General features: G+C 43.7%; 2 protein-coding genes across 3 annotated transcripts in view; one reads left to right on the plus strand and one right to left on the minus strand.

Annotated features, from left to right (window-relative positions):
- Positions 1-2,169: 2,169 nt before the first annotated feature.
- On the minus strand, positions 2,170-20,519 carry C3H5orf22 (chromosome 3 C5orf22 homolog). Its single transcript, XM_068396778.1, has 9 exons — positions 20,369-20,519; positions 13,842-13,987; positions 11,394-11,543; positions 10,172-10,634; positions 8,068-8,130; positions 5,747-5,868; positions 4,791-4,857; positions 4,063-4,202; positions 2,170-2,667 (listed from the first exon to the last, which is right to left on the minus strand). Exons 1-9 carry the CDS (start codon positions 20,471-20,473, stop codon positions 2,535-2,537), a joined length of 1,389 nt encoding a protein of 462 aa, XP_068252879.1. The 5' UTR covers positions 20,474-20,519; the 3' UTR covers positions 2,170-2,534.
- Positions 20,520-20,569: 50 nt separating this feature from the next.
- The window catches only part of DROSHA (drosha ribonuclease III), a 71,892-nt gene continuing 67,378 nt past the window's right edge, over positions 20,570-25,083 (plus strand). Inside the window, exons 1-3 of one of the 2 annotated variants that reach the window (XM_068396297.1) lie at positions 20,570-20,617; positions 21,227-21,325; positions 23,205-24,062. In XM_068396297.1, coding sequence (XP_068252398.1) covers positions 23,212-24,062 — 851 coding nt within the window. In that variant the 5' untranslated portion in view covers positions 20,570-20,617; positions 21,227-21,325; positions 23,205-23,211. The remainder of the gene's footprint in view (positions 20,618-21,226; positions 21,326-23,204; positions 24,063-25,083) is intronic. The other variant, XM_068396298.1, reaches the window with a different exon arrangement.

Below are 25,083 nucleotides of genomic sequence, written 5' to 3' on the forward strand. Positions count from 1 at the left end.
TCACAGTCCTTGAAGCTGTCCAGAGCATTTCCTGGGGGCTCAGATATCCAGGGGCTGGCTCAGACAACACAGCCCCTCAGAGCCATGGCTGTAACCATGGTGACTTCTCACCCTCCCTCGGGTCTTTCCTGCACTACCTTTTGTCACTGCCAGGATGTGCCCAGGCTCCCAAGTCAGCCCAGACCCAGGCGTGCAGCCCTGCCACCGACTCTCTAATGCTCCAGCTGTTTCCAAAGGAAGTAATGGTGGAAATGGGAAGGTCCTTGGCCACATAGGACAATGCAATGAGGTAGACAACCCTCACAGGATAGCTGCAGGGAAGGAACAGAGGGGAAAATCTGGTGCTGCTGAGCTGGTTGTCTGGCCCATATCTTTGACTGCAAGATACCTGTCGGTCGTCTAATGGGCTCTTCATTTATGAGTATGGGGGGTTAATGCCACCATCCAATCTAGATGATCTAGATTTAGATCTAGGTATAGAGATACAGACTTTATTTATGACATTGAATCAGATCAGTTTCTTGGTGCAGAATTCCTGATCTGCAGCCGCATTGCTGGACTGCTATCCCACAGGGCAGTTCGTGCAGAAATAACATTCTTCTTTTCCTCAAGAACCTGTCTCCTGGTAGAAATGCTACAAGACTGCTTAGCCCCTCCAAACACAGGCTAAGAAGGTAAAACTGCATGTAGATCAAGGGAGTTCCTGTTTACCCAAGCTGTTTGGGGCACTTTCCTTAAAAGCTGGTTGGGGGGGGCGGGGAACCAGTTTTAAAGAAATCAGCTCTAATTACATTGTGAGACATTTATTACAATTACATTTGACAAGAGCATGGGCCCACTGCTTTTTGCAGTGTGTAATATACTTGTCCCAAGGAAAGATCCTTATGGAAAAATCGCATGCCTTGCAAAATTTACTGTCAAATCGATCCCCCCTCTTCTGTGATTTTCTGAATGAAGGAAGGATGGCTTGACCTCTGTCTCGCACAACACCATGCCATGTTGTCATTGCAGTATTTCAACAACATTTGGTCTGCACTTCAGAACAAACACAAAACTCCACTTCTGTTTTTCCCTCTTTTTCCCTTTCAAAATAAAATATCAGTCAAAGCAACTTTTGGCTTGATTTAGCATCATCACAGATCAGCACCCAGAGAAAACAGGGGTCTGAAATCTTTCCACACTGATAATGAACTGCCAGTCCCTTCTGCGAACCCGTCATGCTAGCGCCCATCCAGACAATGCCCTCACAACCAAACAGTATGGCTACTGCCCTTTCTTAGGGAAATATCTCATGGTCCATATTCAGTTGTTTCATAGCCAACGACTGAGCCAAAGAATAAATGTCCTTTTTTTCACAAACTCACCACAGATTACCACAATATAGGCTAGGAATAAAATTATTTTACTAAGAAGAACTCTCTAGGGGAACATGAAAAAGACTGTAACACTAATAGATCAAGTAAACATGTTTCTGCTTCATTGTCCGGTAAGACCGTACCAGGACTACTGAAAGCCTCCCTAACATATTTACTAGGTTGAACTGACTACTGAACAAAGACACAGTATTACACCATAATTTTTCATTTTTTCCCAAATAAATCCTGCAGGTTTTTTTTCCTCTGGAAGTGGCAGTTTTCTCTAGAACCAGACGGCTTTCTAAATTAAATGGTTTTAAAACTGTTATTTTCCAAATAGCAACACTGAAATAAGCGAAAACCTGACACAGAAGGTTTTGCTGCTGACTTCAGCGAAGTTAAATCTTTGTTTCTGAAGAAAACATCAATTCAGTTCCTTACAGGATTCAACAGATAAAAGCATGCACATGCATGCATCCTTTTTACCCTCAAAAATATGTAAAAAAGAAAATACCAAGCCAACGTCTGTACATTAGGGATATTATCTGAGTCACCAGTGAAATATTCTAATGCAAAAAAGACAATACTAATGCAACAGAATATAAATATAAATTATATTCTGTGGATGGGGCAGAAGCCATAAGCTGCTCTAGAGAAATGACAGGGGGATGTCTGGTCATCTCAAGTACAGTAGTTAGTTAAGAAAGATCACTATGTAAACCTAATGTCTTAATGGCATTATTGAGATAGTTTTTTAAAAGGTACAATCAACTCAAGAACATGTCTGTTACTCAACAAACTCCATCAAGAAAAATTATGTACATAAAAGAAATCCATTTATTTTAAGACGTTATATATATATTTTTTTTTTTTACAGACGCTAAAAGAAATCAGGTGAAAAAATACATTTTATGGACAAAAAATAGTTTCTCTTGCACCAATTTTAAGTACAAGCAAGACAGTAAAAATAATAATCACAGAACTAATCTGAACAAAGCCAAACACGTAACAGTTCAGATGCAGCTGACTTGGAGAAAGCAATGCAACTCAAAACTAGCTCTTGGTCAGCTTGGGTTCTAGTGCCATCTGCTGAAATAACAGTATTTTTCCCCTTGCAACCATAGCTAATATGGAATTTAAATTAATCCACTATGTTAGAGGGCAATACACAAAGAAACGTCACAAAGAAGATGAGGTGCTTGAGTAATCTAAGTGCACATCCAGAGTGCCATACACCGAACTTAGTAAATTGAGAACCTTCTCTTGAATGATGTCAACCTGCTCTGAAGGGCAATAGTCATCCAAACTTGATCTGTAACAAGGAATTGAAAAAAGCATGAGAGACTACAGGTATCACCACTACGAGCATATTTTGTATTGTAATACTCTGTGTCTAGGCTGAAGCTACTTTCAAACCGTGGTGAGTTATGCCTCCCAGTATCCCTTCAAAGCCTAGTGCTGCGCTTCTCCTCACTACTTTCAACAGTAACAGTTTGCCTGAAGTTGAACAGAAAGTCTGGAGCAGAACAGGAATGTGACCTATTCATCCTTCCAATTCTGCTCTCTTCCTGAATCTGACACAGAACATGTTGGCAGTCAAACTTCAAGTAAATGATATAAATAAAGCACTGGTGGAAAGTTAAGACTGAAAAATTCACATGCTACTAGTAAAATAGGTAGGAAAACTTGAAAAACAAATCTTCACAATCCCTGGGATATAACACTATTTACAGTATCTATTAGTGAACTGCAAACACATACTAGTAAAAAGCAGAGCTGACATTTCTTGGATTTTACATCTGTCAAGATCTACATAAATGATTCTATTTTCTCTGTGACAGTGGATGATAACCCTTGCAGCTGACACAGGAAATACAGCTTTCTTTTATTGTAGGTATTAGCCATACCATTTCTTGTTGACAAAATCAATTTTGTGTCAGCTTCTGCTATTGTTGCCTGCCCTTTAAGGGCACACTTAGTATTTCTGAAGTGATTAAACTACAACAGATACACTGTGGTCTTCAGATTGTGTTTTCCCAGGACAGATCCCTGATTCTCCCAGGTCCCTGGCCTCAAACTCCACCCTATTCTCCCAGATAACACCCTTACAGTCTTGGAAGCATAACTTTTACCCCATACAAAGCTTTACTAGAGCTTTCTAGAATATAAATCCCTTTCAGCCTATTAGATGAAAACCACTTCCATCAGAAGTTTCACTGAAACCAGAAATCTTTTCTGTAGTACAATAAACCCTAAAGCAAGAGAGTAAGGAAGGTGTGATTTCAGCCCATGCAGACTTGTCCAAGCTAGCTTTGCTCTAACTAGCACAAGTAATAAAAGTAGTGGAGATGTATGAACTTCAGTGACAGCTGTCTATCAATCTCAACACAACAAGGCCTCATCACAGGCTTTATACAGCCTGTGCTGAAGCTCATTAAGTCATCATGTTTTCACTGCTTTTGAAATCTGTGCTAGTTACTCTAAAGCCCAGTAAAACTGGCCATGAGCGCGGAACCTTCCCTTAGCTGTGTAGATACTGTCACTGCTTCATGATGAACATTTTCAAATGTCAATTTTCACTACACTGTAAGGCTTCCACTTTAAGACAAAATATAAGATGTGCCAATCAGTGCTATGCTGGTAGAATCATTTAGCTTCATAAGCACAGCCTGAGCATTTTAAAGTAAAAGTATCTACATAGTCTTACCGAGCAACTGTCACAAGTGTGGGTTTAGGTATATCTTTTAGTAGAACTTTAATGGATCGTATGAGGCCTTCGATCTCCTCTTCAGTGCTAACGTGGTGAGGAAGCTCCATATAATCACAGGTCAGACCAGCCTGATGGACCTATGTGTAAATTAAACAGAGATTTAATTTCTGTTGATGAATTATTGATATAGCTTATCTGTGTAAAAAGTCTCTAAGATACCATCCCTAGCCCAGTAGGTAACTTACACCTCTTCAGACAGTAAGGGTTGGAGTTTTTTTCCCCCAACTTGTTCTTTAAACAAGAAGAATAAAATTCTGGAGGTTGTATGGATTGTTTCACTATCTATCTCCAGTACACTGTACCTTTCCTATGAATTCCGAGTATGCTTCAGCCCTTGAAGATGATACAAATAGGTACCTTAAGTTCTATAAAGTATATCAACAGACCCTGGTGAAATGAAACTTTACTTCACAGAAAGCAGCCTGAGATGTCACAGTTGTGAAAGATCACATTAATGTTGCCTAAATATAGATAAGCAGAGTAGAATTTTAGAAGCTTTAAAAAGAAAAGCTGGCCTAAGTAATGACATTAAAAAAAAACTACCAAAATCTCACAAAGCCCTGAATCAAGAAGCAAGTCTGAAATGAAGCATGATCTTTTCCATCCCTGCTGAAGCTATGTTTTTGAAATCTGTCTACTTTCTGCTCTTTTACCTAGTCACCTACCATTTCGTAGTCTGGGCTTTCCATCCTCGTTTTCAAACTGTGAACTAGTTGAACAAGTGGCTTCATTCTGGAGTTAAAACCAAAACTTGTTACATAAACAGTTGGAAACATATATATTTAGTTTAAGTGGGTTTAAAAAAAAAAAAAGAGAGAGAGAGAGAGAGAAAAAAAAGAAGAAAGGAGAAGTTATCATGGCCTAGGATTTGAAAATTAAATTTGCCCCTCTGTGTCATCTTGCATCTGTGAAAAATGGAAATTACCAGTACTATTGCACTGTTTCACCAGGTCTTTCTTAGAAAGCCCCTATACTCATACCTGCCTGTGGCAAGACCTCTTTGTACTTCTTTTAGGGCAGACCTGGAGAGGAGCTGTTGTAGCTCGAAGTTGTACGAACTTGATAGGAAATGCTTGTGGTCACTGTTACACAGGTCTGGCAGTAACTGCTGCATTTGATGGTGAAAATGAGTGATTTTCCTATCAAGGGAAAGCTTGGACTTTTGCTGTTTCATTCCAGCTGAAAACATTTAGTTCAAAAGCAGAGCAGATGCTGCTGAGATGCTTTGTGGACACAGTTGCTCAGCCTTTCATTCACTTTCATTTTTCCACAGAAAGCAGAACCTTCAGGAGTACCAAAGAAGTCCTTCTCCGTATCCTCTGTAGTGTGTCTGCTTCACACAGATCACTAAATTTTTAGTGACCAAACACACTTTCCTCCACAGATAACACAATTTGCATGAAGCTGTACAAGGCTGATCTTGGAAGGCTTACCATGGCACTGAAGGTGGCAGACTGCCTTTCCTTTTGTTTTGTCTGACTCTTTCTCCTCTAGAACTAAAGGACAAATGGTAGCCTTGCATAGATCCTATCCAGCTTCTCTCCTTTTCTGTTAGCAAAGAGCTGGGCTAATCAGTTCCCAAACTACTGTTTGCATTTTAAGCCATTTAGAAATCTCCTACCCAGGATACGAAGCCCACTTCTGTAGGGTCTCTTCGTCATCACTGTCACACAAATCTGCAAATGCTGCTTCCAGATCTTCTAGCTGATGAACACGGTATTCAACGCAATCCAGCAAGTCCTCCTTTAAATGAGCACATACAAAAGTATGTTAGGAAAAAAAAGAGGTAAGAATGTCATGGCTTACCCTATGATCTAAATTCTGACATGACTGATCTACTGGAAGTGGGGAATCAGAAACAACTGATTCATTACTACAGCACATCTTTTCAAGAGGATCAGAATGAATGCCTGCAGAAGCTGCCTGCAGAAGCCTTCAGAATAAACCACCTCCCTTTGCTCTGTTTTTCCCACAACAAACAAAAGCCACATCTACATTCTGGTAGAATACACCAGGGAGAGCTAAGAAACTGTATATGACTAATTGTTGGATTTGTTTCTATAGCACTGAAATGCTCAAATAAGTACAAGCTTTATGTTTTTATAATGAAAGGAGAATTTAATTTTTTAAGTTTTAAAAAAAGAATATTATTAAATCAAATGCATTTTCAGAAAAAAACAAAACAAGATAGGCTATTTGATGCTTTGAGGTTGTTTCAACTCTGTGTGCCTGAAAAAACATGGAAGTAATTTAAAATGCCTGCTATTGCTCTGATCCTGCAAAGGTTTATGCCCTTTCTTAAAGTTCAGAACACATGAAGCGGCAGTCTTCTTGGGGTGAGGCTACATACATGAATACAGTTGTACATGCAAACATTTGCAGAAAGAGATCCTACGTGACATATCAAACAAAAAGCAATGCTTGGCATATTTGGTATTAAAAATGCAGTGGTGTGTGAAGGAAAATTATTAAAAAGCACATTGGAATAGATGGGTAGCAATTAAGAACATAACAATTCCTCTTAGGATTCTGCTGGCTGTGTCACAGAACAGATGCTGCTTCTTTTGGCCAGTGATGTCGACTTCGGGCCAGTTTTTAACAGGAGCTGAGGGTATCAACCATTTATGAAGTACAGCTTTATCATCCTGTCCTGGGGCATGAATAAGATACTTTTCTAAGCAGCACCAGTCACTAACCTTAGTCACCTCAGATCCCCCTCTATACTACTTAAAAAACAAAACCAAACAAAGAAACCCCAAACAACACACTATTATCTTGTAGCACAATAGAAATGTACGTCTAACCGTACCCTGGAACTATGGAAACAGATTTTAAGAAACCAGACATCTGGGATATTTTCTGAAACTTCAAAAAACACAGAAGTTCACTAGCTTTCTACCCTCAAACGTTTTAAATTGACTGTCTCACTATAGAACCATCCATGAATCTAAGTCTTGCCTTGTTCAGTTCTATACCTATCCATTACTCACTGTCTGCTAACCATTTCAGTTGCCTTCTATAAATTTTTTGGCTTTTGTAGATAACTTATGTCCTGAAATCACATTGGGCACTTAAATCACAAGCATTTACCCCTTTTACATTTAGCTACCTTTTAAACAGGTACCTGTTTTTTGTACCATTGCTGATTGACTAAGAAATATGAAAATCTATTCGACAATCTTCCACATATCTCAATTTCTTTATACACACATATTAATTAGGATTCATTAATCTGTGATAATTATATGTGTTGAATCTCTCTGTAATAGTGTTCAGATGAAATTATGAAAGCAAAGACAAGATCTTGTTTAGAAATTACTTGGTGTAATGACCGTTAATATGGCTGTCTCCATGGTCTGGGCTCAGGGCTGAAAGACTATTTTGGCAGCTACAGCAGGCTTAAATTTCCATGATTCAGAAGCACACAACACATAAAACGAGAAGTACATTACAGTGGTGTAATACCATCCTTTCCACATCTAAATAAATAGGTAAAATACCAGTTAGGCATTCAGCACAGCTCTATCAAGGAAGAGCAACTAGGGCAAGGAAGGGGTAAGCCTGGAGGGAAAAAAAAACAAACTACCAAAAAAAAAAACCAAAACAAAAAAAACACAAAGCAAAGCCCTGTTGAGCCACAAAAAGAACAAGATTGCAGATAACTTACTATGTTTTTATTTCTTCCTTGTCAATTACCACTTGTTTACAGAAATTAATTTTCACACTCATGCTAAATATTTATGCAATTCACATGCTTAACCAAAACGTTTAATAGGAAAGAATTCCTAAGACACTGCTGATTAGCATCCAGCATGCTGCATAGCTTAATTGGAGACCACTTCACTAATCACCTTTCATAGGTTCCTTCCTTGTCGTAACTCATTTTTATTCGGTAAATCAAAAGAATCATTCCCTGATACATCCCACAAGGAAATACCATACCTCTGTTGCATTTCTCTGAGGCTTCTTGAAATTGTACAACTCTTGCAAAAGCTCATATTCTGTCTTTGAAAAAGAAAAAAAAAGAGGTAAAAAATTAGACCCTTCAAATGAGAAACAAAATCCTCAAAGCCTTCCTTCTCCAAAGAAAGATTTTGATCCCCAGGATCACTCCTGTAGTACTGTGGACAATTCTCTATAAATGCAAGTGAGCAAGATATTGTGAGGCTGAGAAAGCAATGCTTCGGGGCCTCAGCCAAACATTTTGCAATTGCTTAACTTTAAAAGCTAAGTATTTACAGACTGTTTGTTAAAGAGGCTCTGAAATAAAACATACACGTTGCTGAAGTAAGGTTCCAATGAGATGCTGAGTAAAACTGAGATGGCAGATTTAGGCAGACAAAACCAACAGGAGAGTATGACTGTAAAGGCGAACAGGACAGGTAAAAGCTTCAGGCTGGTTGGCCAACATGTTCACAAGTAAAGTATTACAGGGGCTTGTCAGCCTTACTCCTTGATAATATTCAGGTTTAATTAATCAAGGTTAAACAGATCTCCTTAGTTACCTAACAGTATTAAGAAGGTAAACACTCATGAATTTTTCAGAGCAGAGGGAGAAAGGAGGGCTAGACCATTCAATTTTTACAGAAATACAAAGCATCTTTAGGGCAATGTTTTGGATTTTAGACTTTTTTGGTGGGAAGACAATACTGTTCTGGATTGGTGAACTGTATTTGCTTTTTAGCTTTTCATTGGATTCTTACATTTCAAGTGTTAACTTGGGAAAAATTTTCAGATGGAATTATTGTAATTTACAATAGAGGGAACATAGTTAAGAAATATTAACTACAAATGATATAATTATATTAAAAAAGGTACACTGGGTGCTCTGTGCAAGTCCACTTCTAAAAGTGGTTCCTAGAACTGAGAACCTATCATAGCACAAAACAAAAAAAAAAATCACAAGAAACAAAACAAACCCCACCCCCACAAAAAAAACAACCAAACAAAACCCTCCAAAAAACTCCTCCATCATTTTATTAAGAATGTATTTCAAGCCCTAAGAGGGGTATTGAATTTTATTCTTATAAAGCACCCTACAGTGCTTTCCCTTTGCTGTACACTTCTCGTTGTGATTCTGAACAACTGGCATTGCACATTGTCTGAAGATACTGTGATCATAAATACTAAACGTCAGAAGCTAACAGAAGTCAGGGACACTATATTCACTTCTCTATGGTGAACAAGGAAGCAGTAGTTTAGCTGAAACTCAAAGATGTCTGGTGTTTTCCAGCATAAGCTGAAGTTAAAACAGTGTTAAAAAGAGATTTAAATGCTAAAAAAAGTCAGGATATCACAGAAGAATTTGTAAACCTAAATGTCACACCTGATTTTCAGGGCAGATTAGATATTTCCTAAAAATCCTGTTCACCTCAAGAAAAGCTGCTAACTGCTTTGCACCTTTGAGAATCTACATATTTATAACTCTATATAGGTGGAGCTACCTTTGCTGTGCAGCCAAGTTATAAATGAAACACAAGGCAGAGTCTTAAGCTCAAAGCCATGCCACAAGAGACAACAGCTGCTTGCTCATCCTTATATTCCACACTCCAGACAAAGGAAATGAGCATTAACAGCCTCTCATGAGGACAAGTTAGCACCCTCTGAATAATCACCACCACCATGCCTTTTGAAAGGCAGAGTCTCCTGATACCACTGTGGCTTTCCAATAGGACGTTATAGGGGGTAAAAAATGATACAATCTGTCATCCCCCCCTGATGAATCATGCTGTGGGTATTTGGATCATTGCCTTTGGAAACCCAAGCATAGCTTTATGCCCCAAGCAACACGCAGAAGTGAGCTATATACCTCTGAGTTTGAACGTGCACTCAATACCAATTTCAAACGTAAGGATCTACCCCTATTAGGTTGTTGTAATTCTTTGGAGCGTACAATCCCTTAGAATGTCTTTCCTTCAAATATTACCATGAATCATGATCAGCTGATCTGCTAATTTAGCTTAGATGAAAGTTTCTCCATAGATATAAAGGCTAGGACTGGTATTCTTTTGTGAATGGTAAAGGGCTTCTCCATTGTTATGCTTACCTGTGTGTACATTTCTTTGAATGGATTTTTAACCGAAAAAAAATCTAAGTCAATGTCTAAAACATAGGAATTCCCTTTCTGCAATACTTGGCAGACATCTTTAACAACTTCCCTTATCGGGCATTCACTGTTTCTGAGAGAGCTTGAAGCTGAGCACTCTGACAAGGTTTCTGCCCTGTTCAGGGCACTTGTATTTTGTACTTCCTTTTTCTTCACACTTGGGGTGCTGTGATGAAGGCCACCAGGAGGCACTGATGAAGAGGCAGAAGCGGTGCTTGCTGTCTCATCTGTATTTAGCTTCAGTCTCTTAGCAGATGCTATTTCGCCACTTTCTTCCTGGCTGTTTGATGCTTCAGTAGGATTGATGAGAATGACGTGTAAATTTAAAGGCTTCTGGTTTTCTAGCTGATCAGCAGGGACATAAAGACCATCACTTAAAAAGTAATGATCTGTACCTGTAACCCTACAATTGACAATAACTCACAGTTAATATACATCTTTGCAAAGGAAAAAGCACGTACACTTTAGGGATCCTGAGAAGAATGAAAAGATGTTTGATGGGTAACAAAAGCAATAAAACCGCGTACACAAAGTTATTCACTTTAATCCGCAGGTTTTTAAATTGAAGTTTTTTCTACTTCTTTATTGCTGAATAAATATATTAAAATTCATCCTATATTTTTATGATAGCCCTACAAGTTTAATGGATAAGAAAAAGATTCTACATTATGTGCTACTAAAATTAATTTGCCACTGAATTGCATTTTAAAGACAACATCCAGCATTTAACAAGATATTCTCAATAGTATGGCATAGAAGACTGCAAAGCTATGGATATTTTGTCTTAGATTGCCTAATTTTTAAGGAAAATTCTGTTAGTTGTGTTTGAGAAGTGCCCTGAAACCCATGGATATTGATTTAGTAAAAGTAAAATATTATGCATTAATAGGTAGTGGCGGGTGGTAAACTGGCTCCTTTAATGAGGAAAACTAATTTAAAACCTGGGTAGCTGAAATGAAATGTGAATAGCTAGAATTACCTATAAAAAAAAATTAAGGCACAATTTTCACTGTGCCCATTCACACAAATAGTCACATTAGGTCTTAAGGAAATCACAAATACAAACCAAATTTTCATCTTTATCCAAGAACACAAAAAACCACCCATGAAAAGCTAAAGAGATAGCTTTTATATTACTAGTATAAGACGGCAGACAGTTTACCTGATTGTAGTTGTTGATAGGTCTTTCCCAACTAAAAAATTGTGTTTTCCTTCTGAGATCTGCTGAGCCCAAGGTGGGTGAAGCCATACTACTTGAGAAACATGGCCAGCATAAACAGCAGGCATAATCCAGTTCTCAATACTTAATTCACTGTAATGAATGGAGAAAGATGGGAGGTAACAGTTACTTTCCCTGTAAGTAAAACATGGTCAAGAACACCACAAATATCTTCCACATCTTGAAAGCCCCCATGCAAATCATCTGAAATTAGCACTCTGTGTAAGGGTCACATCATCAAAGAAAGAAAAAGAGGGAAATCTTTGTTCATAAGACAGACCAAAAATGTCTATAGTAGATTTTTAAAAGTTAGGATTATAGAGTGCAATCAGCTTCAATCTTAGCATGGGACTTTGATTATAAACTACATGGATTTGTTGTCCTTGTTCTCTTGATACATCAGAGGAAAGGAGCATCATCAACACTATTCTAAATAATTTCAAACTGACCTCATGAGACTATTTTATTGTAAACTGCTCTAAGTAGATTTTAAATATAATCTCAGTAATTAAAGTGAGTCAATCAGCCTCTACAGATTTGCATTTTTCCTCATTATCAACACTATTTTTTTGAGGTGTACAATAGAGTCCACAAAACTTATTCATCCAACAAAGAGAATAAAATATTGACTATGGGTAGGATGATACAAATACTTACATGCAAATTGCATCAGCTTGTCATTGGAGTAAATCACCATAATACTGAAGCAATCAATATTTATTTTAAAACAGGAAGAGAAAGATAATAGCAGAGATCACTCTGTGGCTTGTTACCTACCGGCCTAAGAAGCTGGGGGAAAATATTGGTCTTAATGATCTTAAGAGGAAAATATTGTTCAACTTCACATATTCACCATGTTAACACAGGATATGCTATTTCAATCTCAAAGAAAATTTTTCAGTGTGAAGAGAGAATGGCTGTTTTAAAACTACAGCTCTTCAAACAAAGCATCTACTCAAGAGTGCTCTCCTGTGACCCAGACGAACTACTTGGGCTAACAACATGATATACTACTGAACAACTAAACAAAGGAAATTCATAAGTCTTAAATCACTTGATATGCAACATAAACATTTGACCACATTCATAAAACACAAACATAACTTTTTCTGTTAAAAAAATAAAGTTTTCAGCAAGTGACAAGACAGAAGATACAACTTGAACCTGACTTATACCTCTTTTGTTCGTACTTCCTATGCAGTCATACCAACATTCACTGCTGTCTCCCACAGCATCCTCCTAGACAAACTGGCTGCCCGGGGCTTGGATGGGTGGACTCTTCGATGGGTTAAAAACTGGCTGGATGGCCAAGCCCAGAGAGTGGTGGTGAATGAGGCAAAGTCCAACTGGCGGCCGGTCACTAGCGGTGTTCCCCAGGGCTCAGTTCTGGGGCCGGTGCTGTTCAGTATCTTTATAGATGATCTAGACGTAGGGATTGAGTGCACCCTCAGTAAATTTGCAGATGACACCAAGCTGGGTGGGAGTGTCGGTCTGCTGGAGGGTAGGAAGGCCCTCCAGAGGGATTTGGACAGGTTAGATAGATGGGCCGAGACCAACGGCATGAGGTTCAACAAGAACAAGTGCCGGGTCTTACACTTCGGCCACAACAACCCCATGTAGCGCTACAGGCTGGGGGAAGAGTGGTTAGAAAGCTGCCCGGTGGAAAGAGACCTGGGGGTGCTGATCAACAGGCAGCTAAACATGAGCCAGCAGTGTGCCCAGGTGGCCAAGAAGGCCAATGGCATCCTGGCCTCTGTTAGGAATAGTGTAGCCAGCCGGTCTAGGGAAGTGATCGTCCCTCTGTACTCGGCACTGGTGAGGCTGCATCTTGAGTACTGTGTTCAGTTCTGGGCCCCGCACTTCAAGAAAGATGTTGAGGTGTTGGAGCGAGTCCAGAGGAGGGCGACCAAGCTGGTGAAGGGTCGGGAGGGTCTGTCCTACAAGGAACGGCTGAGGGAGCTGGGGTTGTTTAGCCTGGAGAAGAGGAGGCTCCGAGGTGACCTTAGTGCAGTCTACAACTACCTGAAGGGAGGTTGTAGTGAAGTGGAAGTTGGCCTCTTCTCCCAGGCAACTAGCGACAGGATAAGAGGACACAGCCTCAAGCTTCGCCAGGGGAGGTTCAGGTTGGACAGTAGGAAGAATTTCTTTTCAGAAAGGGTTATTAGACATTGGAATGGGCTGCCCAGGGAGGTGGTGGAGTCACCATCTCTGGATGTGTTTAAGAAAAGACTGGACATGGCACTTAGTGCCATGGTGTAGTTGACAGGGTTGTGTCAGGGCAACAGTTGGACTCAATGATCCCTGAGGTCTCTTCCAACCTGGTTGATTCTGTAAAGCAAAGGCAGCAAGAAGTGGACTTACAAGTGTTCCGATGCAGTACCCAGGACTTACCTAAAAAGAGCTTCTTTGTCAAATACGGTGTCTGCAGGCATATTCACAGGAATAAGAAGGTCTGGATGGGAATCAAGATGAACAAAGCTGATGTTACTGGCAGGAAGATGCTTTGAACCAATGGCACGATAGATGAAAGGCAGCACCTAAAACAACGCGAATAAAAATATTTCAATTATAACCAGTGGGCTGAAAAATGCAATGGCTTTAACAGCAAAAACACTAGTCCCACTCTTATTCCTTTAGAATTTGGATTAGAGGGAGAAGACACAAAACAATACAAAGGCGAAACAACTCCAGTGGCAAGACAGCTCATGAACTGTAATCATTATGAGCCCAAGTGTTCCACATGAGAAGCTGCTGAAGAATCACAGCTTTACTTCCTCTTTCCTTCTCTAGAGGAAGTCTTGTTTGTAGTAGCTCTTCTCACTAATCATTCAACTCAATTACTAGGTTTTTTTTCATTTACAACTGAACCCCAGGAATGCCTTTCCTCTTCTGCAGAACATTGCCCCTGCATTGCCTTCTCCATGCTATAAAGCTTCCTCACCATGCATGGGTGCTGTGGAGATAAAAGCATGTCATTACTTGTATTTTATAAGTTAACTGATATAGAGTGAAAACTGACCCTACCATGATTTAAACTTTAGCTGATCTTTAAACCTATCCCCCTTGAAGAAAGGGCTTAATTCCTAATCCCTACATGACTTAGTGGTTGCAATAGAGAGACTACCTTTCTCAGCTGCCCAAGCTTATCCCCCGCTGAAGGTCTTCACTCAAAGGTGTGAAAAACAGGAGGTGAGGCAACTCATCGATTTATAGCATAACAAACCACTGAAGTGCAATAATGTAGGGTGGTAACATGAGAAAACTGATGGCTGATTCATGATACCTCTTGTGCTGAACTGCAGTACACAGAGTCTCTCCCACAGTTACAGGACAGTAACTGCCTTAGCTGCCAGAACAAATCCAGCAGGGACTGTGAATCACAGCCCTATTATACAGAGAATGTGAAGATTGTAAAAGGATTGGGCAACAAGAATTACATGTGATCTCTACAGTACAACAGAAAGTGAGCTACTTTTTTTGTCATAAAACTGATTAATATGACAAATCCTGCGTACTGCATGGGCATAACTGTAAAACACGATTGAAACCTGAAATTTGGACTGTATTCAATCTGTCTAGAAATTAATTCCTCAGTTCAGCCACTGCATATGCAGGAACATGTATACTACTGTAATAGTAGATAAAACAAGGTTAAAAATAACAAGGGTTCCCTAATCCATGACTTCTTACTTCTTCAGAAAAAGGAAGTAACCTGGACTACCTGAACAACCTAAAATCTTTCCAATTAGAATTAAAGTTTCACTTCAGGTAAGTGTTACTACAAATTGTGAGACTAGGAGAGGATGGGGAAAGATATAAGAGCCTAAGATCTCTAACCTTGCAAGTTCTCCTGCTTTGGTTTAAGAACAAAATTTCCTTTACACCAGCTGTTATTAATCAATGCATGATGCATCTAGTGACAAGCTGCCCTAGAGGAACATCAGTGCCAGCAAAGGACTATATAGTTTCTGTGAAATTCATGGAATCATAGAATCACAGAGCAGCTGAGGTTGGAAGGGACCTTAAAGATCATCTAGTTACAACCCCCCTGCCATGAGAAGGGACACCTTCCACTAGACCAGGTAGCTCAAAGCCCCATCCAACCTGGCCTTGAATACTGCCAGGAAGGGGGCATCCACAGCTTCTCTGGGCAACCTGTTCCAGTGTCTCACCACACTCACAGTGAATAATTTCTTCCTAATATCTAGTCTAAACCTACGCTCTTTCAGCTTTAAACTGTTACCCCTTGTCCTGTCAGTCCATGCCCAGCTTTCTTGTAGGCCCACTTCAGGTACTGGAAGGCTGCTTCAACTTACATGGATTTCAATGCAAAGAGATTGTGTCTCCTACTGTGCCCCTTTTTTTTATGACGACTGACAATACCCAGCAAGCTTTACAACGTGAACGCAATGTGTAGCCTATGACCGACCTGTTCTTTATTATATTCAGTTTCATGATAATATCTGGCAAAGTGTTGCCAGAAGTTCATGATAGCCAGTGGGTTCTGGCGTTCTTTGAGTTGCTCAGTGTGTTTTTCCTTGACTTTGGTGGGCTTACGGTTACTGTGTATCAATAGGTCTCTGTTGCTTGACAGAGCACAGACCCAAGAGCGGCTTCCAGAGGTCACAAGGAGCAAAACCCTTGGGGAGGCAGGGGCAGAACTTCCTCTGCTCTGTCCCTGCCAAAGGCTCCTCTCTGCTGCTGCAGCTGCGGCAGCTGTGAAGGGAGCTGGGACTGGGAGCCAGAGCACGGGGCTCAGCCAGGTTGCTCCTCGGGGGAACCTGTCTGCTTTGACCTTCCTTTTTATTTAATTTTCTTCTTCATTACAGACAATAGTAGTATGACCAGTCATGGATATGCCTCTATAACTCTACTGAGAAAGGGATTTCTGCTTTCATGTCAGCCTGTGAAGGCAAAAGCCCCTGGGTACAGTGCAGGTAGATAAGTATCCAACATAGGCTGGAGTAGCACAAGTGTGAGTGTGTGTGCTACATGCACACCTGTGAAAGCAGGAGAAAGAAATTCTCCCCAAAGGCTCCTCACTGCTACTGCTACTGGCACCATGGAGGGAGCTGGGAGCCCGAGCCCGGGGCTCAGCCGGGCATGGAGCTCCCTGTGCAAGCCAGGGACGCCCTTGTGCTGCCCCCGCTGCTCTTTCTGGGGAGGTTTAGGGGCCCTGGGAGCTGTGTACTGTCGGGGAGGGGGTTGTGGTTTGCCCGTTGCAGGGGCCGGAGAGCCAGGGGCAATGGCCGTGGTGGCCAGGCGGGGTGTGGCCGTGGGGCTGTGGGGCCCGTGACACCACAGAGGACACGTCACAGAGGGTTGTCACCAGTGGCACCAGCTGGCAGCGCCGCCGCTGCAGTACGGCTCAGGACAACGGTGAGTGAGGCAGGTGGGGGGAAGGCTGGGCTGGATGAGGGCCGTGGAAGAAGCGCCGGTCCCCGGGGGGGTTTCTATGACTGGGGCGAGGGTGCAGGCACTGCAGGGAACGCTTTGGGCAGGGCAGGTGCTGCCCTCGGGGCTGGGCGCACAGGTGCCCGGGGCTGCCAGCCACGGCGAGTGCCCGGGGGGCTGCGGGGATGTGTCCCTGTCCCCAAAGCACTCACCAACCTTCCCCTTGCTGCCTCAGAGCCCCTGCATATCCTGCCCCCGCTGCCGCAGCCGCCATCTCCCTCCCACTCAGCCCCGCTGAGCCTCTTCTCTCCTTCCTCCTCCAGGCCATGGCTGTGGGAATCATCCGCATCCTGACCATGCTGGCCACCATGCAGTACACGCTGAGGCTGGGTGACCCGATAGACACGGACAGGCAAGACCTGCTGCTGCAGCATGAGGAGCAGCAGAAGCAGATGACTCAGCTTCTAGAGGAGATGGAGCAGATGAGCCAGGAGCCGCACAGGCAGGAGATGACTCTGCTGCTGGAGGAGATGGAGCAGATGAACCAGGAGCTGCACACGCTCACCCTCAAAGGCGTGCTCCTTGCTGCCTGCCAGCACTGGTTGGTGCGGGAGTCTGCCGAAAACCTGCTCCTGCTCTTGGGGCTCGACTGCCTGCGCAGGTGGAGGAGCACTGGCTCTGACAGCAGCAGCCAGCAGAGAAGCTCCTGCAGTGCAAAGAAGAAGAGGCAGAAGAACGACTGCGAGGATGAACCAGGCCCTTACAACGCTCTGCGCAGAGAGAAGTCTGTGGGTAAACTGGGGACCTCTGGTGCGTTTGCCAAGCCCTTCCCAAGAACATCTCTCTGATAGGGCTTCATCCAGCAGGGGAGTGGGCAGCACCTACAAAGACCTGAGAGCCCACAAGGACAACATCATTGTTGTCTTGTTTCTTGTCCATTTGAGACCACCCTTTGGGCACTTCTTCCACTGGAGCTGGGCAGCGTGGGGACAATGCCGGCAAGGCACTCTTGCATCTGCGTGCAGCTGGCATGCGTGTGGAAGACGGAGCAGCTTTGATTCCTCCTACACCTTGAGGATGAGCTGAAGAGAAGTCAGGGCTCCTGCATCCTTCTGCACCTTGGCAGCCGCCCTTGCCTCCATGTGGGAACCCGCTGCTGCTTGCAGCTCTTGCTGAGGGCAGTCTGGCTGTTATCTCCTCAGTCATTGCACTGCCAAGGGATCGTGCTGCCACCCTCCTGCTCTTGCAAGCGACCGCAAAGATGCCAATAAACGAGCTTGTTTGAACAAACACTCTGTCCATGTATGTCTGGGCAAGGGTTTGTCAGGGAATTTCGGCCCTGCTGAGAGGACGGAACAAAGAGCCGTCTATTGGCACACACTCCCTTCCGCTCCAAGGCTATGCAGGTCGTGAAACACCATACAGGTCTGTTTCCCCCCGCTCCCTGATCGGAATATACGCTTCCAGCAGCCTCTGGTTGTTCTACGCAACCACACTCATATTGGGGGCACGCAGCTCCTGGCACTTTCCCAGGTTCCCTTGACCCCTCAGGTCAGGCTGGGCTGCAGGACCCTGGGAGCTGCAGAGGAGCTGAGCCATGGGCATGGGGTGGCCCAGAGCCAGGTGCCCTGGCATGGTCTCTCCAGCCCCTGGCCAGTCTTTGCAGGGGGAAAGTGGGCACCTGCAGGCAGGAGCTGCAGGATAGTTTCTGCTTGCCCTGGGGACATGCTTTTCCTTCCCCTTCGTTCTTGGAGCTTGCAGGGCAAAGTCCTGCTCCAGCAGGAGAAATGCAAGGGGAGGAGAGGCAAGGAGGCTGCTGGTGTTTATACTGAAGGATTTCTTAGATGCCATTTTCCTTTTCACTATGTGCAAAAAGCAGCTTCCATTTTTACAAGAATGCAAGTGCGTAGGTCTGGAGGGTGGTCCTGACACATGCTCCCTCTCCCCCTGCAGACTGATGTTGCCTCCTGGTTAGTGAAGAGAATAAGGCTATGAGCTGATTTCTGTTCGCAGTACTATGATTGAACCTAGAAAAAGTCCTAAAATAGGACCCCAAAGCCTACTGGCCTGGCCCCATGATGTAATACTGAGGCCACAGTCTTAAGTTTTTAGTTGCTTGCTTACTTTCTGGCCCCCTAAGTACTTTGTTCTTGTCACACCACGCCATACCTTCAGCAGGAAGCTTCAGTTAGGTCTCAGTGCCTACGAGGAGTCAGGGTTTGCTACCGACACTGCTTCGATGGAGCTGCTGCCTGTCATTACTGATGGTTCCCCTCCCTTTTGAGGGGGCAGGTGGGAGAGAACCTGTGGTGAGTGAAGGGAGGTGGTTCTGCACCACTGTGGCTTAGACCTTCCTGAGGAAGATGTAGAATTAAATTTTCTAGGGCTGAAGAGAATTCTTACACTTTGGGACAAAAAGCCATTTATGTTTTATGCAAGACAGACCAATGCATATACACATATATACTAAAACCACAGTGTATACATTCAGTATGGATAGACTTTGTTAAGCTAACTGAAAACAGAAGTACAAAGAGTAAACCAAAGAAGTTCATTATTAGTCGTTATCTCAGTATTCCTATCATAGTCCCACTCTAAGTCCTTGGTTATCACAAAAAATCAGCTACTACAACGTCATATATTTCAGTGAGTCTTAGCAAGAATTATCTGTGTTAAACTATGTACTTACAAATTCAGATCATTATTTTCTTTAATAAACTTGATTACACTAAAATTTTCTGTTTGCAGAGAATCTAGTAAAGAATCTGCTTACTTAGGACTAAGGCCTCAGCTTATACTGCTGTAAACAAACCACTCGGGAAACCAGAAACAGCAGTTCAAAAGCAATTCTTTCCTCACTACCTTTTTCTACTTAACTAAAAAACCAAAGTTCCAAATTTAACATTTCTCCTCAAGTGTCAGTCAATCTGCTCGTTAAGGTGTGATTATATTCACCATTTTTCTGTGGACATGTCACACACTGTGTAGGGTTGAGTTTCCAAGCACTGCACTAATGCCTGGCTAATTCTATAAGCAGCATAATGGAAGTATACAGGTATTACTTCCTTTTAATTATAGCAATTACGACCCAAAGAAAGAAAAAAAGAAAAAGCAATAACTGCTTAAAAATACGACAAAAATCCGATCATGGCATTAATTAACTTAATCACTGAATCGGGAAGGAAATTCAGGTCACATGGGCATTAAACTTCATTTAAGTTTCAGTAGTGAAGGAGAACGCAGGTTTAAGGTCGTGCATGTCTGTGGAGGCGAGGACTCTGCCCAAGGAAGCGCCCGGAGCGGGCAGACCCCGGTGCCACGGCAGGAAGGCGCGTCCTGCCGGGAAGCCTCTGGCGCCTGCACAGGGGACCCACCGGGCATCCCCCTTCGCTTCTACCTACCAGACTCAGGCTCCGCACCGCGGAGAAAGAAGGAAACAAGCGCAGCTACTCCCCATGCACCCCACGAGGGACTCCCCATCCCACGGCCCGGCCCGACCCCGCAGCCCAGCGCCGGGCACTCACATCCTGGTGGTCCTCCACCACCCACACCGGCAGCGCCGGGTAGGCCCGCAGGCAGCCCCCGCAGGACGGGTCCCCGCTGCCGGCCAGCGGGCCCCGGCCGTTCATGGCGGGCCCCGGCGGCGCAGCCCGCCCTCCCTCCGCTCCCGGCGGGCGGTGTTTCCGCCCGCGGCGCCCTCCGCCCTCCCACCACTTTCTGCTTCCGGAGCCGGCGCGCAGCGGGCCGGGCTGGCCTCGGCGGCGGGGGCCAAGGTGGGCTCGGTGGGCCCGGCTGCCTGCTGGGGGGCCGCGGGGCGGGCGGGGGCTTCCCGTGGGCCGCGCTGCTCGTGCCGCTGCGGTTCTCTGCGCGACGCGGGGGGCCTGAGGCCAGGGCGGGCGGCGGGGCAGGTCCCGGTGGGGAAGCGGTGTGAGGAGACCTCTCGGTGTGGGCAGCGGGGCCGCGGCGGGAAGGCAGGGTGGCAGAGCCCGGTCTCGTCGCCGGGTTTGTCTCCGTCCTGTTTTGTGCCGGGCCTTCGGTGGCCGTAGGCGGCCGTTACGGACCGTTGGGAGGCAGCGGGTGGGTGAGGCCGGGTCTCGGTGCCCTGTTGCTCTCAGCCGTGCGTCTGCAGGGAGGGGAGAGTTTTTCGGTGTTTGTGAAGGAACCTGTGTTACTTTTGTGCCTGACGGCTTCCACCAGCACAATAAATTTCCTCTTCTATGTGACAGGAAAAGGAGAGTTTGTCCTTTCTAGTGTTTTTGAGCTTACGTAAATTTAAATGGAAATTGAACGTGACCAAAGTTTGTAGCAGAGGGAGCTTTAAAATGATTTGGGTGTTTAAAATAATTTCATGTATTTTTTTTTTTTTTGTATTTTTTTTTCAGTTGTGATTATGTGCATTCTGAAGCTGTGAAACTCGGGTGGTAGAACCAGAGCGGTGGTTCCCTGGTGTTGGGGAAGTCTTAGAGCTCTGTTTGAGACAGGTGATAAACAAGATCTTTTGTTTGAATGCTATGACATGTTAAAAAGAAACGTGCTCTAAGGCAAGGCACTGTGGTATAGTGGCCTGTATTTTAATTTGTTTAAGGTAATAAGGGATTAGCTCAGCCTGTTTAAATAAAATGTGTATGCAAATGTCAGCAAAGTGTAAAACATTTGTCTGTTACAAGCCTGACCTGTGTAAGATCATGAATGGAGAACTAAAGCAAAATTGATTCTACATCGAATCGACTAGCATTAATAATGACAAAAGGTTGAACTGTTGCTAGAGAAAATAATGGAAATGGTCTTTTTTTTTTTTTTTTCCCGCTGTTGTTTCTTTTTGAGAGCCTTTACAAGGTTGGAGGGTACTGAGCAGGCACAGGCTGACTGGAAGGAACGAGTGGCTTTGGCTTTACCATCATGGCCGCTACCTCCTAGAAATGTGGGATTTGCACTTACTTTGGCCTTTGGTTGCTCTGGAGGGGGAATGAATACCACTGCCACCAATTCCAGTGGCTTCCACTAAGCTCTGCATGTGTAAGGAGAGACTTAGGGTCCTCTTGGTTCCTCCTCCTTGATGTCAGTCCTTTCCCACTTTGTTTCTTTTCCTTTCTCCCTCTGGTTCACCAGAAGTTGTCTGCTGTGTCAGCAAGCTACATCTTTTGCAGCACTGGCACCAGAATGCAGCTGAAAGCAGTGCTCTGAGCAGTCCAGGTTGGCCATGTTGCATGGTAGCAGGTGGGAGAAAATTCTGAGTGTGTACTTCAACATCAGTAAAAGGGAAGCTTTCTTTTCTTTATCTGGTGATCTTTCCAATTATGTGTGTGTATCTCCTTTCTTTCTTTCCCTCCCCCTTGTGGAAAACAGGATTTGACTTCTGTGATTATTTTTTTTCTCTCACTCCATTCCAGCCAAGATACCATGAGTGATTTTTAAACTTTATTTTACATGTTTTTTTCCTTTTTTCCAGTTTTTGAAACTTAACGTTGTAATTAAAGAATGAATTTTAATGTTAATGAAGCACAGTGGTTTTCATTTAAAAACATTAATACAATGTATTAAATGCATGCATAGTTTTGATCAAGACTTAAGCCTATGTCAAGCAGTGGCAATTGCTGGAAAGGTAGCAGGACCAAGCAGGCAGTTGAGGGATTTTTTGGGAAACATTTATTTCAATGAAATTGGAGTAACAGCACAGTCTACATAAATTTTTTTCTGTAACCTGTAAGACTCTCATTCCACAAAAGTATACCTACCTAACTGAAAATACTTTGAAATATCTGTTGAATTCAGTCCTTCACTAAGTTGGGGGCTCAATTGTAAACGTAAATTGCTACTATCTCATTTAAAATTTACATGATTTCTTGGACCAGGTGACTTGCAATGAGGTGTTAGTAAAGTCACTCTGCCTAAAGAATCATGGTATAGAAAGGATTCCTCATTATGGGACTTTGGATGACAATGGCAGTTGTTAAAATGAGTGGTTTCTTTGGTGTGGGGTATCTGAAAGCTTTATATCAAAGTGTCAGTGAGTACTAGTAGAGGTTCTTGTATCCTTGGCCAGTGATCATATCAATCATTTGTTGAAATTAACATTGCCCTGAGTCAGAGAGCGTGGTCCAGTTTGGGTTCTGGATTAAAGATAGTAGAGTGCTTTCATGGATTAGAGGCTTAAATGAATCAAAGGGGCATAAATGACCTGTTGTAGAGGTCTGAGGAGCACAAAGCTCCCAGTGGAAGTCGGTGGACGTGGTTTACTGCTTCTGTTAGAGGAAACTGCAGAAATGGTAATTTCAGCGCTTTGTGAGTAGTTCCTGCAAATGCATTAAGGACATCCTACAAAAATTGTGTGACACTGGACTTTTATTTTCCTCATTAAAGGTGAGCCATGTCTTTCCATTCTGGGCGAGGATGTCCCCGTGGTCAGGGGGGACCAGGAGCAAGAACTTCAACACAGACCTACCGCCCTCAGAACCTACGGCAGCTTCACCCACAGCAGCCTGCCGTACAATACCAGTATGACCAGCAAACTGCCCCTCCAACAACTTATTCAAACCCTCCAGCCACTGGTTACATGCCTCCCAGGCCAGACTTTGTGCCCTATCCTCCTCCAGTGCCCCCTTCCACGCAAAATCCCATCAGTCAGTGTCCCATGAGGCCACCATTTCCAAACCACCAGATGAGGCAGAGCTTCCCTGTGCCTCCGTGCTTCCCTCCTGCTCCTCCGCCAGTGCCAAATCCTAGCAACACCCCTGTGCCGGGAACTCCTGCTGGGCAGAGCACCTTTCCTTACATGATGCCTCCTCCCTCAGTACCGCATCCTCCCCCACCACCGGTTATACCACAGCAAGTCAACTACCAGCCTGTGTACTCTGCAGGGTATTCACAGCAGTCGTTCCCACCACCCAACTTCAATAGTTACCAGCACAACTCTGGCTCCTTTCAGAGCAGTGCTGCCAACAGCAGCGGCGGCAGCAGCCATTTTCGGCACACGGGTCAGTACCAGGGAGAGAAGTCGCAAAGCGATCGACGGTCTCCAGACAGGAGCAAGCACTACGACGAGCACCGACATCGTGAACATGGTCACATCCACGGTGACAGGCATCGGTCTACTAACCATGGGGATCGTCGGGATCGAGGCCGCAGTCCAGATAGGAGGAGGCAGGAAAGCAGTCGGCACCGGACAGATTATGACAGAGGAAGGGTATCACCTCATCACAGAAGTTATGAGCGTAACAGGTAATGTGATGTGTCCTCTGCATGCAGAGGGAGAGCTGTCATCATTGTCCCATCTTATTTGCATCAATGTTCTTCCCTCACCCTGTTTTTTCCCTCTAGCTTGGGAAGTAGCCAGTACTCAGGTCTGATGGAAAGAGCTACTGTTTTGACACCTTTCAGGTACACTGCTTCTGCCTCACCTTTGCAAGCTGGCAGACGTGTTACCCTTGTCCCTGGAGACAGCTGGAAGCAAAGAAGCTCTTATTTGAAAACTGAGTGCATTGCTGAGTAGTGCTCTACTCTCATCGGTATTTACTGTAGAAACTTATGCACATGTGGCATGAAAGTAGAGTAGGCATAACTTTGTGCAAAAGTCTGTGTTCAAAGTTGAGCCTTACCAATGGTTAAGTCCAAGCACTTCCGATTTCAAGGTTTAGGCACCAGAGTTAGGGTTCCAGGTGTTAGTTGAATTTGGTCTTTCTTTGAGTAAGCCCTGTATTTATAGAGAACCACCACTTGGGGGGCGTTATAGTCTGATAGGTGCGCATATCTAATCCCTGCAGTGAGGTGTTCTAGTGAAAAGCATGTTACACAGTGTTCGTCATCCTGCTCTGTCCTCGTACTCGTGGGAGACCAGCACAGGCGTGTTCAGGCCTCACGGGACCTCCCAAGTGGGTGCTTAGATCTGTCTGTGTGATTCTGTTCAGGATAAAGGCCTTAGCAAGCCATCCAGTGATCTCAAGAGAGGACTGAGGTAAAAATTAGCATACACCAGTTAAAATAAATAGGCAAGTTGTAGGCTATGTTGACATGATTCAGATGGATGAGTATGGATTGCTTATTTTGGGATGTATCATGAAATCCCTCTGCTTCGTACACACAAACAGCTTGCAAATTATGAGCTGACCTGATGCAGTTTACTGCATGGTGTTTTAGAGCAAAACATCACCAGGTAAATCTTTCAGATGTCTTAGATTTGCTCTATTGGTGGCTCTTTTTGTGTCTAATGATCTAGGTCAGAATATTCAAAGAGAGATACTGT

The sequence above is a fragment of the Nyctibius grandis genome, chromosome 3, assembly GCF_013368605.1.
Source record: "Nyctibius grandis isolate bNycGra1 chromosome 3, bNycGra1.pri, whole genome shotgun sequence".
Lineage (NCBI taxonomy): Eukaryota > Metazoa > Chordata > Aves > Nyctibiiformes > Nyctibiidae > Nyctibius > Nyctibius grandis.